The following is a 15,794-nucleotide window of genomic DNA, read 5'->3' on the forward strand; positions in this document are numbered from 1 at the left end:
CCCCCCCCCCCACCCCACCCCACCCCCCCTCCCACTCAGCAGCCAGCCATTTTTAGAGATTTACAAGTGAAAGCTGAAAATGGTGTTTAGCAGCAGGCAGTGTTTGACTCAAGGATCCAAACAGAAAGACGGCAACATTAAACCAACCTTGTGTCATTTTTTCGACACTTCTACACACAGCTACACACACCCGTGCTGTATCTCTAACCCAGACACATGGAAAAGGAAGCTAAGACATGGATACAAGGGGGCATCCAGAGAGCAAAGGTCAACTTCCTCCTTTTAAAGAGGACAGGGGAATTCCTTGTTTCACCTTCTGTAAAACAAACTCCCCTGCAGGCTGAATTTGGCTAAAGCTGTGAGTCAATCAGTAAAAGCATCCCACCAGAGGTAAACAATAATTACCTCCTACTAGAACTGGAACAGCAGGGAATACGGACCCTTGGTCAGCAAAAGACAGCTTGTAACAATCAAACACGTACACAACATACAAGCGGTGACTAGCAGTGTGACTGAACTCACTCTGAATGGGCTCCTTAGACACCAGTACACACACACGCAAAGCAGCAAAACAACACACACCGTGACACCCCACACATAGACTGCGGTGTTACCGTGAATATGCGGCGTCCCGTCCTGTCGAAGGTGACGCAGTACACGGACGACAGGTGTCCCAGGATCCTCTTGTGCATCTTCATGTGCAGGTACACGGCCGTGGGCAGCAGCTGCCTGAGCCGGTAGGAGCCGTTCAGGCGACGGCCAAAGCTCGTCTCCACTGGATGGCGAAAAAAACATAGACACGGGTGAAGACATCGGAATACGTAAAGAAATCCAAAATATGAAAACCCCTTTGGTTTAATGGAAAACATTCAAAGATATGGGCCACAACGGTGTGCAGAAACACACTGTGAATCAGTAATAAAATCACTGTCAAATGCTACAGGCAGTACAAACCTTGGCAAGCAATGATACAGTATAACATGTCAGATCTGACTCATACACTGAATATCAAAGAAAAAGACACCAAAGGGGAAAAATGTAAGTATAAGTATAAAGTTGTTTTGCAAAATTCAAGTGTTTTCTTTACCAATATTAGGCGGGCTCCCGTAGATAATAGGCGGCTCCGGTGGTCGTCCACAGTGCAGCGCGGCCAGCGCTGAGCCCTTCCATACAACATTCTTGCAGCCTGGAGAAAAGAAAGGATGCATAAAGACCCGCAGGCACACACATTATACAGTTTGTGTTCTGACTTGTCTATGGGAGCTTGTTCTGTATATGAACATGCACTTATATTTGCATAAGGACAGGAAAGACTGTATGTACATGTGATCTGCCATTGTGCACGGACAGAGAAATGCACAGTAGTAGAGTGTGTTTGCATGTGTGTGCGTTACACTAGCTCAAGTGCACATGTACTGTGTGTCCGCTCACTCTTGCTGGAGCGGAGCAGATTCTGCCTGCCGGCCCCTAGCAGGCTGCTGAGTCCAGGCACACTGGCAGGGACCTCGCTCTCCAGCAGCGGACACACTCTGGAGCAGACCTGCAGCAGGTGGTCTGGACTGATGTGCCGGTATAGCTTCACCTGAACACACACACACACACACACACACACACACGTGTCAGGACATCAAATCATTCCTACCACAGGCAATACAACTTTAAAACGTCATCACTGAGTGCTAGAAAAGACTCTGAGACTCCACAATACTGCACTAAGTGCAACCTGCACAATTGGTTTATTGACATATTTATTATACCATTTTTGTAAATGTCTTCATTTATGTATTTCCAACTTGTATATTATATTATTATTTTATGTATATTTTATCCTAGTATTTCATTTATATTTTTATTCTGTGCTGTGTGACTGATTTTGCTGCAATAACACTGTAATTTCCCATTTTATTGGGAACAGTAAATATCTATCTATCTATCTATCTATGACTTCACAATTTGTCTATTGACTTTTGTTAAAATCGCTACATGGACTGGGGAAACATCCAAATCGCAAGGGGGGTGCAATATTTGTCAAAGGTAAAATGTGTGTAACCATTCTGAATGAAGTATTGTGGTACTGCATAGACGTCCCAGCCTACAAATTGTCTCCTACAAACTAAACAATCAACCTTTGTTTTGTACAGATCCTCGCAAAAATCACACTATAAATGATTACTTTACATTTTTCATTGAAAATAAGAATACTGATACAAAAATGATTATTCCCTCAAATATAAATTACATCACAATATCAGTCAAAATTACCCCAACTAGATATTTTCCTCATATCACGCGGCCCTACCTTAAACCCCCCCAAGAAAGATTAGCGCGGCAGCGCATAATTACACCAAAAACTAAAACAACTAATTACATAAAGCCAAAAAAAACATTTTGTATTAGTACTCTAAAGATCCTACTATAACTCAGACCTGAATTCCAACAGCCACATTAAGACATTACAAAGCCAGCCTATTACCACCTTAAGAATATATCAAGGGTTAATAAAGGACTCATGTCTCAGCAGGATTTTGGAAAAACTAGTCCATGCTTTTAACTTCAGTAGACTTGACAACTGTAACGGGGTCTTCACAGGTCCCCCTAAAAAAAAATCAGCTGATTCAGAACGCTTGTGCTCTAGTCCTCACTAAGACCAAGAACGTGGATCCCATCACTCCCGTGCCTCAAATAATAGACTTTATAAATAGTGATTTATAATAGGTTTATAAATCACTAAAAGGTTTCTGATCTGCTACCACACTACGAACCCTCCAGACCTCTCTGGTGGTCTGGGACAGGTCTGCTTTCTGTCCCCAGGGTCGGAACCCAACAGGGGAAGGCAGGGTTCAGTTTCTATGCTCCACATATACAAACTCCCAGAAAACTGAATCAAAGCCTAAAGACCTTTCTTTTTTTATGCTGCCTTTCTTTAAGAAATTGTTCATTTCTTCCACTGCACTGTGACTTTTAATCTCGTATTTCATCCGTTTTAAACATTTGAATTGTTTTGAACTGCTCTTTAATGGTATGTAAAGCCCTTTGAATCGCCCTGTTGCTGAAAGGTGCTACACACATAAAGCTGCCTTGCCTTCCCTATATTAAAATAAAATACTAAAGTGAATAAATATGTATTTACAAGCAACTGTGGTTGACAAAAAGCTTCATTCTGTGGCTTGAGTCTATTTCTTTTAAACTTTTATTTATCCAGGTAATTCAAATTGACAACAAATCGTCATTTGCAACGCCGACCTGTTGGGGTTTAAGGGCCTTGCTCAAGGGGACCTCAGTAGTGGATGGTGCTAGTCTGGTCCCAAGCTCCCTTCTTTAAAAAAAAAAAAAAAACCTAGGGCACTACTGACCCTATTTAGCTCCAAAATCTTAAACACACACACACAAAAGTGTATTTCTGGCAAAATAAGGAGCAGAGGAAAACAAGGTCCCTACTCTAAATGCCTGCTGGTTGGTTGAAATTTCTGAAGTTAAGGTGCTCATTTACAAAATCATTCAATTACTATTCTCTGAGGGTTTCAACTAAAAGGCTTTCCATAGAAATAAACTGAGTATGGCTAATAAGGGGAAAATAAATCCAATGATTTATTGAATGACATTTGCTGTCATATCATCGTTTCAAATAGATGCCAAGCACTCTGACAAAAGCATTGTTATTAAATAGCTATATCACAAGATGCATCTATGTCTTTTAAATGGATATGGTTACAGTTCACCTCCAGTGTAGTAGAACAGCAGAGAAGGGGGGGGGGGGGTGGCATGCAATAGAGGCATGAAGCAGGATGGAAGCCGCACTATTATAAACACAGTGTATCGCTCTAATTCCACTGACACATAGGGACACACACTCCGGCATGGCCCTATGTCGGAAGAAAACACACACACACACACATACACACGCGTCAGAGTGACTGGAATAGCAGCGATACACACCGCAGGATGAGTGAGATGAATGTGTCTATTTCAGGATGCAGGGTTATTTTAAATGTATTCATTCTAAATCGCACATGTAGTAATCAGCTTTGTTTCAGACACATCTCATTAAAATATCACAACGAGGTCAAATAAGCCTGAAATTAAACAATTACTTCACTCACACACACACACACACACATTTATTCCATTCCTTTATCTGAGCACTGACAGTAACACTTATTCTCTATGACACACACGCACACTCACACACACACACACACACAATTAATGACTCCTTAATTGCTTTCAACATCGTTCAGCTAGTTCAGAGACGTGATCGGTGTTTCTAAGCACATATCAGCGCACAAGCCCCTCTAAGGTACACGTACACACACACACACACACACACACACACACACCAAACAACGGCGTGATATGAAATGACACTTTGCTCCATTTTACTTGCTTCTTAATGGATAACACTTCCCCAGTCACACCAGCACCGCCTGAAAGCACATGGTAGTGTACACATGACTGCAAGTTGCCTTCTATACAATCATCACATCATCCTATTTTAATACACTCCTCTAAAATCAATAAATAGCACATATTCAAGATAGTATTGTCTTTAACGCATGGCTCTAGCAACTGAAAAACACATCCCTTGTTGAAATTAACTCATCGTGAAAATGAATTCAAACTGAATGAATTGGTAGTGAAAATGGTTCTAACAGGACATGCTTTAATCCTGGTTCAATATTTGTATATTGTGTTTGTAATCAGTTTCCTATGCAATATTTAAATAATGACGCACAGAAGGAATTCTCCTTAATTAATTAGCCACAATTAATAACGTTAATGATTCCAATATCATTTGAGGCAGCGTTGATTCCTCATTGTTGCCCAACCCCCTCCTGTGCCAGCCCAGACATCAACCCACAACCGCAGGACAAACATGTCCAACCGTCATCCAGCGTCCCCTGCCTTTAAGCATCCTTGTGTCTATTTGGTGGAATCCTCAAAAACCCAAGGGTGGTATTTTTGCTTTTAAATAGGAGGAAATTATGCATAATAGACAGGAGGCAGGCTGAACGGCTGGGGAATGGGAGGAGGAGGAGGAGGAGGAGGAGTGGGGTGCCAAGCAGGAAGAGAGAGAGAGAAAAAAAAGAAGGCGGAAAGACAAGTCAATCATTTCTTAAACGTATAAATGTACATCACTGAATCTACACTTAAGTGATCTCGACTCGGTTGTTCATCTGTCCGAGTGTGTGTGTGTTTAAGACTGAGAGGACAAAGCTACAACATGTAGGTATTGGCAGATTAAATTGGCTACAGGTCATTATTTTTGTATTAATGTTAAAATAACTTTAATCAAATAAAATAGAAGAAAAAAAAATGGGGCTTACACTTTTGACTGGCAAAGAAATCCACATGTAAGCGATGGTTAATTCTCTCCACGCCCCCCCCCCCCCCCCCCCCCCCCCCCCCCCCCCCCATGCATGCGTAACGGCGCTTTGAAACGAGCCCTGTGTTTACATGACAATTAACATGTCAGTTAATAAAGGGATTATAAAACATAAACTCAACGTTACCTCGCATCTTCACATAAACTGATCTCTTCCATCCGAGCTTGCACCACAATCCCCGAAAAAAACCTGCCCTCCAAAAACGTCTCCACAACCACCCGGACATCTGTCTTCCTCTCCAACGAGCCCTGGTGCTCCAGCTTTACTGAATATCCTGTAATATTCTCCTTCAAAAAAACTCTTGTTTTCTAACTCTTGCCCCCTGTGTGTTTTCAAGCCATGCACACAAATGACGATTGCAGGACAAGAGCGCCTCCATCTCTCTCTGGCTCGTGGCGCAGGGAGTCCCTCCTCCGGATCCTGGCGCTCCTACACCACAACACTCATGACGTATCAACATTTCACATACATTTTTTTTCTCCCCAACAACTATCACAACCTTTTGGACATGCATGGCACCAAACTCGCACACCACGGTGCACTCAAGGTTGGGACCCGACCCCTAGGTGCCCCAGAACGGCCCCAACTTGCAGCCATCTCGCCCAGCAAAGTCCTTTACAGTTTTTTCTTTACCACCTGATTTAAAAATTGCGGGAAATTCAATTTTTATTTTGCTCTCTAAAAACTTTTTCCTCACTTATAGAGCTCCCTTACCAAATTTTCGTACGTCCCGGGGTGTTCCTGCCCTGTCCAGTCCAGCCTTATGGGTAGCAGCTGAGATGGAAAAATAGTGTGGACTATTATCACCCAGGTTATAAATGTACCAAGTTATGTTTTAAAACAGTAAAATGATAAATCAGAGAAAAGGCAACATCACTAAGTACAGTGCAGAGAGAAGCATCTCTCGTGTTGCTGACTGCTTACCTCCTTCTCCTCCACCTCCCTTATCAGGGTCTGAAAATCGGATAAAAATACAAAATTACACCCCATGACACTTCCGGACATATTATAAATTGTCCTAAAATGCAAAAACACCAACCTCGGCTGCTTTTTGACATGGTCCAGCTTCTAGAAATCGGGCTATTAGGAAGTACAGTTCTGGTATGGTTGGAGGGGGAGAAGAGGACGGGAGCTGCGTTAGAAGAGGGCACCGAGGAAATTGTGGGGATATTAAAACAACCATGACATATTTTCCGATCTCCTTTACTCACCAGAAGTCAACTGCGCGATGTGTGTACTGTCTGAAGCCATTTTGGTGTTGTTTGCCAGGGCAGCGCCACAGCCTGTGTGGTGGGTCTAGGTGGCTGCCCTGTAGCTGTCACTGTTTATCCACCAGGAAGAGAGGCTGCCTCCATTCAGCTCGGCTCACATAAAGTCCCGGCTGCGTCGAGTATTTCTCCGCGAAGCGACAAATAGTGCGCGACGTACGGTTTACCCCGCAAAACACCGTCCCCCACGAGCAAATAAAAAACCGCCAAGCTATTCTTGGGCTAACTATAACTCGGAGTGAATTTTAATGGCCGTCGGTCAGTTGTGGAGATATGTTTGTTTTAAACCCCCTCCCCCTCAAAAGAAAAAGCGCAAGCCCTCTGCGGAAGAACACATGTTGTGTTTGTTTCACCGTAGAGGGGGAGGTAGAAATGGCAGCCTGCTGTAGGAGAGGACACATTGCTGCAGAATGGCTGTTGCTTCGTAGCTAAATGACATTCATCACGTTTAAATAATTACAGGCCTTTAAATTAAAAGTTTATTTTTTTGGGCGGAGTAATACAACGCAATTCCTGTTCTATTTTTCTGTATTTGTAGCTGCGGATGTAGAACATGGCTACCGTGTCTGAGGGGGATTTACAGCCGATGTAACCGTTTTAGCTAGGTTTTATTAAATATTACAGCTAGATGTGTTCATTTCGTGTATTCTCATCGGCCTCGCTTGTTGTTACTCTGTCGTTATTGTGTAACAAGATGTCTAGCTAACACACCCACTCTCTCGGAGAGCCGTTTGGTGGGGAAGTCGTCCATTTCTCTTCCAAATACTGCCAGGCAGTAAAATGGGGGAAGGGTTGGAGAAGAAGGGGAATGCAGCTAAATTAATGAAACCTCGTGAGTTACAGGAATTTAATGACAACGAGACATTTATCCAAGATAGATAATCAAGGAATATTATCTAGGACATACATCACACAGCACGCTTCCTCTATGGTTCCCTAACAAGTTGTGAAAAAGGAATAACACTGAAGGTGTTATTTACTACAGTTAATTAATGTGGTGATATTATTTGTGTATAGGGTGTATTTAATATCTATGAAATTATTGGGACTACATGTGTTTTTCAAGAAATAACCAAAACAGCACAAGCTCCCAGGCTCATACAGACCTTTTTCTCTTTCCTTTATTTGAAGAAAGATATGAAAAAAGTATGACTTGCTTAATTACAGAAAACACGGACAAGGTGTACCTTGAATTGTTTCACACATTTTAACCCTATTATCTTCTTTTCACCTCAGTATTAACACTGCCTGTGTGCAAGTTCTTATGTGGTGTATACTTGTATCTAAATAATTGATTGTTTCTAGTATTTTATCATTGTAGCATATCTAGATGTAGATTGTTTGATCCAGTAGCATTATTTAAAAAAATGTTGACAGGTATAAAAAACATTTTCCTATCTATAAATGTAGCAGTTGTCTCACTTAAGTCTCCGGCAGAGACATCAGGTAACAGACGAGTTTGTGGCTGGGATGTAGCTGATGATATAAAAACTTATTTTTGGCCTCTGTTATTTACTGAAAACGTGGTTTTTGGATGAAAATGATATGATGTTGTTCTCTTTTTGTGTAATTTTCAAATACAGACACATTTATTTAACAGAAGCTCACTGCTCTGCCCATTTAACTTGAATCTTTTCATTCAGTTTCTTTGTAATAGTTCAGGTGTAAATAATCAAATGAATATGTCAACATATACATTTCATATGCATCGCCATTTCACGCATGAACTGGTATTTGTTTTGTGACAGCGAGTTTTGTTGACAGTTTGGAGTCCACACATTTCCCCCAAATCCTGTTCAGAGCCGTGAACGCCATTTTTGTTGTTGTATGCTTTACTCAGCACTTGATGGATTCATTTTGGCAGTGTCAATCACAAATAACACTTACACTGTACCAGATAGGCAGGAGGGAGCTTATTCTCTACTCCATGGGCATATTCTGCCCCTTCTGCACCCACATGTGTATGTTGACCTCCACTAATAGACCTATGTTCAGCTGTGTTAAATTTGTCACATACTACTCCAATGGATTTGGATAGGGTGTGATCACAGTTGACTGACAAGCACTTTTACAGAATTGTAATCAAATGCAGGCCTAATGATAAAGGAATTGCTTGATTAGTTAATTGTTTTTGCCTGCTTGCTTCAATTGCTGCAAGGAATTCAGAGTTCAGTGTTCAACCCTGCAGCCGTTAGGGACTTAGTGCCACCTAATGTGTCCTCCGTCTTAAGAATCTTCAACCAATAGGCTAGACCATCCTGGAATCTGTACTTTACAGGCTTCAGGACTTGGAAAGACGTTGTGGCAAGGCCACGTTTGAATCTTTAGGCCTTTCCCAATCCCTTCCATATCACCTGTCATCCTAACTCTGCAGAGGATACACCAAAACTGTTGAACCTGGAGCGTTCAGAACAGTTGGAAATCGGAACGTCTTAGCTCACAGGGATTTGTCTAAAATATGTCTACCTCATTATTTATTTTGGCCACATTTCCCATGAAAATCTGACATTATAACATTGTAGATATGACTATGTGAAATATAAGAAAGCACAATATGTCCACTTTAAGTGTTGTTGTTGTTGTTGTTGTTGTGCCGGCTGACATGGCCACAAGGAGGCAACCTCACTCCGCTGCTGTGTTTGTGCGCAAGGCCAAATTGGAGTCAAAGGTTACGAACAAAAGGGTAATGTGATCAGATACACATTTCAATTTCTGTAAGTGTGTTGAGCTTGTAACCCATGTTTCAACATTTATCACATTTTCTATTATTTTAAAGCCATGTGAGCTTCAATAGCCTCACCAAATAAGCCAACACCCTTTATCAAATTGCTTTCTAAAGTTTTTGGCCATGTCTCGCTATACAGTATTACACAACACTTGGATAATTCAATCAGTCAATTAATCCATTTTGATTTGTCACATGTAATCATAGGAGGTATAATTCCAGTGAAATATTATCCCATCAGCTCCTTCAATTGATTTGATTAGAGCAGTCCTTTCCTGTGTAAATGATTCAGAACTGCCACACACACATTAATCCAGGAAGCTGACGTCTTAATGTGTCTTTTGCATTGTAAGTAATAGCTTCTATGAACCATGCTTGCCGTTGCTGCATGGTTCACAGCTTTTCCAAGAGCTTTGAGGGATCTTTCTGTGGGTTAAACATTAAAAATATTTGACTGTCATTGTGTTCTTGTCGCTATGAGGTCTGCATGGTTGCTCAATTCTGTATACCTATGCAGCCTCACTCTGGATTCAGTGGTCTTGGTTCAAAGGTCAGATCATCCCAGTGAAGGATTTTCCACTTAGAAAAACAAACTTGTCAAATGAATATTTTTTTAATGTATTCAGTACAGTTGCAAACATTTCAACTGCTGGTATGCTATATTAAAAGAGGCAGCTTATTGTTGGATTTGGCTCCTAATAATACATTTTTAAATTCTCCTCTTCAGTATTGGTGGTATTCAGGTAATCATCCCCACAAACAACCCCATATTTAAGAAAAAAAAAATAGAAAAATAAAGGGAACAGCTCTACATAATTATTTCCATGAGTGTCAATTAATCTCTACATGAAGAGACTGTATGGTTTTGTCGGTCCCACCACTCTGGCAAATGCTGACCATTCACTTCCTGACACAGCAGTTGTATTTAACACAGCCACGTGCCCCTGTCGACCACACACACACACACACACACACACACACACACACACACACACACACACACACTTGGCTTTGTGTTGGTGTGAAAAGAAATTCTAAACAGGGAAAAAGAAGCTTTCAAACACAAGCAGAAAACATACATGTATACACGTTGTCTCAGAGTTTTCCTAACCCAGCATAGGTGAAGACATACAATTAAAGTGTAGGAGTGACTAAAACACATGACATAGCTGATACAAATATGTATTTATGTATAGTTTTCATCCATCAATAAGAGAAGAGACCCAGAAAAACACAAAAACTGCAGCGTGACATCAACTTTTTCCTTTTATTTCAAAATATTCTCCCAACAGGATGAAACTCAGAGAAGCCCAGAGGGTCCAAAGCCAATAGAGCCGTCTAGAACAGAAGCACCACTCATTATTGCTATGCCACTCTGCTGCAGGACAAGGCGCTCGGGAGGGGGGTAAAAGTAAAAATAAAGGGGGGAAATAAAGTCAAACACAAAGACCCACAAACACATTCACTCCGGCACACACATACAAAAGGAGCTATGTAAAACCCTGGCGGTGAATCTTAAAAACAAAGATCTTTTTAAAAAGCTGCAGATGTTCTCCATGGCGACTATGAAGTTTCTTGTAGCTCTGCATCTGAACTGCTGATATACAGTACATCCACAAGTCCTCACTTTAACCATCAGAGTGCCAAATACAATAATGATCTTTCATAGAGATAAATATAGGCAGAGCTGGTTTAGAGATCATAACAGTCGTGTTTACGGCCCCCATTTAGGCAATTAAAAGAACATCTGCAGCCGGCTGATAGAAAGGCTGCGGTCGAATAGTCAAAAACTCGATGGAAAGACGTCATGAAATCAAAAAAAGATGTGAATCAGAATTCAAAAGGACTTAGGAAATCCCAACCACGTAACCAGGAGAATCCGACTGTACTCAGGCTACGTAATTAGTGAAACGGCGAAATGTTATCGACGTGGATCAGCCGCGGTAAAACTACATGGGTACCAAAGATAGTGAACTAATAAAAGTGCATCTTAGATTTTTCTTTCTGTTTTGTTTCAGTAACTTACATGACAATTTGCATACCTTGTCAGCCATGTTGTGTGTTTGCTTTTGTATACATCCGAATGTGTTACTTAAATGTTGCTGCCGCAAGGAATTGTGGGACGGCATTCTCTCCTTTCCTTTCGTAAAGGATGGTCCTGTGTTCTCTATCCTTAAGGAGATAAGAAAGGAAGCATTGAAGCAGCTTTCCTAAGCATATAGAGAATTTGACCAGCTCTTATCATGGCTGCCACTTAGATACTTCAGGGTCATTCCACTCAAACTTCCTAAGCAAAAAAGACTTATTTGACCACAGCCAAACACTTTATTCTGTCTTTCTGTTTCTGAGACGCATGTGGCGATACACAATGGAGGAGGAAGTAGAAGGTTTTGGGAGATAAAAGGAGTGTGAAGAAATGGAAAAGGGGCTGCTGGTTGTCTGTATCTACTATTACAAGTCTAAAAAAAATTTAGCATGGTACAAAAATCGTCAGTAAAAAAAGATGCTTTGCTGCCATGGAGTCAGAGGGGACGAGTCGGTGGACGCTCCCGTGTCTTTACGCCTTCTCCTCAGTCGCCTCCTCCGCTGCTTCAGTTACCTGGAGGGAAGAAGAGAGGAAAGAGTCAACAGTAATGCCACAGGTAGGTTCCAACGCGGATTGGAATTTACTAGCCTCAAAAAGGAAACCAACAGCTCTCTCATATCTGTGAGCTACATGGCAAGCTAGAGCCAGGAGGCGGTTAGCATAGCTTGGAACTGGAAAGACAGGTTGAAACAGCTAGCCTGGCTCTGTTTCAACAGTTAGAAAAAACACACACTAACCCCTCTAAAGCTCACTAATTAAATTTATAATTGGTTTGTGCGTACAAAAACTGATGACAGAGCTATGTTTGACGCTAGCCGTTTCCCCAACTAAGCTAACCGACTCCTGGCGCTAGCTTCATATGTAGCATACAGCCAGGAAAACATTATCGTTCATCCCATCTTAATCTTCAATGTTGATTTATTCCTTTACGTATGATACAGGAATTGCATTGACCTACTGTACTGTATGTATTTTCTTAACCCTCATGTTGTCCTCGGGTCATATTGACCAGTTTTCCTATATCAATGTTCTTTTGAATTACCCAAAACAACATGATTGATTCCACACAACGCTCTTTGACAAGTACAAATCTCTACTTGATTAATTCCTTATTTTTGGGTTGTCTTATTCAATTTTAAAGCATTTGAAAAAAAAGAAATTGTTGTCGTTTTGAAATAGTATTGAGTAAAAGTTGACATATTCCAGTCTGTGATTATCCATCAACATCCATTCCTTTAATTTTAGTCTAAATAATTCCTAATTTCTGCTTCTCTAACTCGAACATTAGGTTAAATTCCCCAAAATAACTGTAAAACTAAAGTAAATAAGTTAGTGTTAGTGTTGAAAATGTCAAAAAAAGTGACAAACATCGGAAAAAAGGCTAAAATGTGTTGAAAAATGGGACAAAAACGTAAGAAAAAGTTAAAAACATTGATAAAAAGCCTCAACAAAAGTGTTAATTTTCCATTTTGACGGGAAGACAACCCAAGGGTTAAATGTAGCTACTCAGAGAAGAGTTTAAGTTAAAATACGATATGTACAGAACAGCTGCAATGTTGTTGTTTTTTTACTTTGAAAACCTGGGCCTTGTTCCAAGAAGCAAATCTGGAGCATGAACTGTAGTCTACTTACTAATTGTTGGGCAGATAGTTTCGCTTTTATGTGCTGAGTTGTTAAGATTTCCCACTCTGGAAATTAAATGCGTCAACAGTCATTGTGAGAATTTCTCCGGTAGAAGGTAGTTCCAAAGATAACCCTTCACAGTGAGATCTGTGGATTATCACAAGTAAGGGGAACCTTTTTTTCTGAAAAGACAAGCTGCTGTTGAATTTTTCAAATGTCTTTTTTTAATGCTGCACAAACAATATATAATTAACCTCCATTGTATTGGAGTGTCAGGTATGGACATTTCAAACCTCAACAAATTAACCAGAACTATCAACAGTTTCAAAAGTTAAAATGTAACCACTCACCCTAATTCAATGATTGGTCCAGCTTCAAGCTGCTAGCTCAAATGATTATCAATGATTATTAGCTCTCAGGACTGTGCACCAGGTCCCCCCCTCCCTCTTTTTTTCTGCACTACCTATACTTTATATTTTTATATTTTGTGTTGACACTGTAAAGGGGTTTCTTCAATCTCGTTGCACAGGTAATGTGCATTCTTTTCTATCCCAGTGTTCCCATGATTGGCTTATGTGATGTTATTAAACCTCCATAGCTAAGATTTTCCCTAATTTGCTCTGAAAAGTTACTCACTTAAACCTTTAATTCCACTAGTTTCTGCAGAAATCATCTCTTTATTTTCCTCTGCCTGACCACTGGTGAAGCCAGCAGTCTATTACTGCTTTTCCACAGCATGGTACATCTCGACTCTACTTGATTCACCGTTGTTTGGTTTTCCATTAGCACAAGTTTTGGATAGCACCCAGTACTGTTTTAATTACAATTTAAAGGTTTTTTGTAGCAAATAAATGCAACATTTTTACAATTTCACAAATCAAAAATTACAAATTCCGCCATTATTTGAGAAGGTGGAGTTAAGATAATGCCATTGATTGGTCAGAGAGAATTGTCACAACACGCGACTGGCCATTTTAAAATAGTAAATAGTCATTTTTATTCACTCAGGCACCATGCAAAACTACGCCGTACAATTGAGGACGTGCAGATGTTCCTCTGTTTGATGACAGAATTGCGTAAAAGATGATGTAATTGACGTTTCATGGCTTTCAGCCGAGTATCTTGCCTACACTGAGGGGGTACTACGAAAATAGAAAAGTACTGGTAATCAAAAAGTGAGTCGAGTGGAGCAGAGCCGTATCATACAGTGGAAACGCAGTAAGCCAATCACAGTTCACCTCACAGCTGTGATGAACGGCAAAGCTGGCGGCTCATGGGTTAAAAGTTGTCCTTGGCCCACTTCACTCCACACAGCGACAAAAATGCCAGACATCCTCCCTTCTTCTTTCCTTCACTCTCTCACTCACTACAGTTGCATTCATTCTCTCTCTCGCAAACACGCCAAAGCACTCAAAAGCACACTGGTTAAATGTTTGCACAATAACATCCAATTTTTCTGAATAAGTTAGTGTCCAAACACACACTCGAGATGGATTAGAAGCACTCGACCATACCCTTAACTCTGACTGTCTCACTCTGCCCTCTCACTGACATCAAGGAGGGAGCCATGCTTCTGTTGGAAGACACTCTGACAGACGGACGAGACACGTAGATCTGTGTGTGTTTGTGTGTGTGTGTGTCAGCATATATCGTTTAAGTCAAAAGAGATGGATGTGTAGTGGTAGGAAAAATGGTGGCAATGCAGTTGAGAAATATAGTGTATGGGTGTTCATGGTATAGACAAAAGTGACAAAATAAGGGATTAAAGATCATTATTTTCTTGTCTGTCTGACTGAATGTTTTCTTCTTTCATCAACATGTTTTTTATTCTTTCTAATTTTCCCTCCTCATACCTCATTGGTCTTGGTCTCTCCGTTCTGGGCGGGGCCGTCGTCCTTCTTACCCTTAGCGGCGCTTTTCTTTGCCTTCACCCCCTTATCGTCAGCAACCTTCTGCATGCAAGAAAAGAGAAAACTGCATTAAACTGCCAAGAAATGACATGGTACATATCATCATGCTAAGAAAATATTTCCTCTATGAGCTCAAAGTGATCTATCTACGTGTGAGGCTTATTGTCTTTTGCCTATTTTGACGCACGTTTCAATTCATGGGGTAATAAATACATTATTGTAGGCGTGTGTGTACTTTACCTTGACAATGGCCTTCTTGGGCTTGGCCTCAGACTTGGGTGGAGCAGGTTTCTGTAAATTAAGCAGAAGCTTTTTAGGATTGACTAACTGAGCAGTGCACAGTTTTGGATAAATATTATCTATGTTGTCTATATTATTATTATGTTTAATTTGTATTTAGTTCTCCCTCCTCTCTACACTTACAGAGACATTTCTGTACTGTTTAAAATCCTGTTGCCTTGGCCACAAGAGCTGCTTAGAGTATTCATTGGGACTGACACAGAACACATGGAGGCTGTACTGGCTCAAACTGTAGTTATTAATAATAATCAAGTACTTGTACCATATTCGCTATAAAGCAATGGGATCTGAGAATAATCTTGTGCAAAGTAGTTTTAAATACCTGCCTCCTTTCAGACCACTGAACAATGACTATATCAGATGGGAGTTCAAATTCTGGCCACTCGGTGTGAAAAACTCTACTACAGAGGTTTTCCAGGCCGCTAATGGCGTTTTTCCACTGCTGGTAACAGCTTGCCTCGGCTCGCCTCGGCCCGCCTCGGTTCGCCTCGGCCCATT

At 40.9% G+C, this 15,794-nt stretch overlaps 2 protein-coding genes across 10 annotated transcripts in view; both read right to left on the reverse strand.

Annotated features, from left to right (window-relative positions):
- Positions 1-7,250, reverse strand: part of phip (pleckstrin homology domain interacting protein) — a 44,060-nt gene extending 36,810 nt beyond the window's left edge. For 2 of the 4 annotated variants that reach the window (XM_034899302.1, XM_034899301.1), the window contains exons 1-7: positions 6,596-7,249; positions 6,424-6,482; positions 6,309-6,338; positions 6,099-6,158; positions 1,432-1,582; positions 1,088-1,186; positions 615-775 (exon numbers count right to left, since the gene is read on the reverse strand). In XM_034899302.1, coding sequence (XP_034755193.1) covers positions 615-775; positions 1,088-1,186; positions 1,432-1,582; positions 6,099-6,158; positions 6,309-6,338; positions 6,424-6,482; positions 6,596-6,635 — 600 coding nt within the window. In that variant the 5' untranslated portion in view covers positions 6,636-7,249. Of the gene's footprint in view, positions 1-614; positions 776-1,087; positions 1,187-1,431; positions 1,583-5,510; positions 6,037-6,098; positions 6,159-6,308; positions 6,339-6,423; positions 6,483-6,595 lie in introns of those variants that run through there. The other 2 variants (XM_034899303.1, XM_034899304.1) reach the window with 2 other exon arrangements.
- Positions 7,251-10,625: 3,375 nt separating this feature from the next.
- The window catches only part of hmgn3 (high mobility group nucleosomal binding domain 3), a 9,769-nt gene continuing 4,600 nt past the window's right edge, over positions 10,626-15,794 (reverse strand). For 2 of the 6 annotated variants that reach the window (XM_034899313.1, XM_034899310.1), the window contains 4 exons: positions 15,237-15,287; positions 14,940-15,035; positions 14,601-14,700; positions 10,626-11,976 (listed from right to left, as the gene is read on the reverse strand). In XM_034899313.1, the coding sequence (XP_034755204.1) occupies positions 11,969-11,976; positions 14,601-14,700; positions 14,940-15,035; positions 15,237-15,287 (255 nt within the window). In that variant the 3' untranslated portion in view covers positions 10,626-11,968. Of the gene's footprint in view, positions 11,977-14,600; positions 14,701-14,939; positions 15,039-15,236; positions 15,288-15,794 lie in introns of all 6 variants that reach the window. The other 4 variants (XM_034899312.1, XM_034899309.1, XM_034899315.1 and 1 more) reach the window with 3 other exon arrangements.

This window comes from Etheostoma cragini, chromosome 18, assembly GCF_013103735.1.
Source record: "Etheostoma cragini isolate CJK2018 chromosome 18, CSU_Ecrag_1.0, whole genome shotgun sequence".
NCBI lineage: Eukaryota > Metazoa > Chordata > Actinopteri > Perciformes > Percidae > Etheostoma > Etheostoma cragini.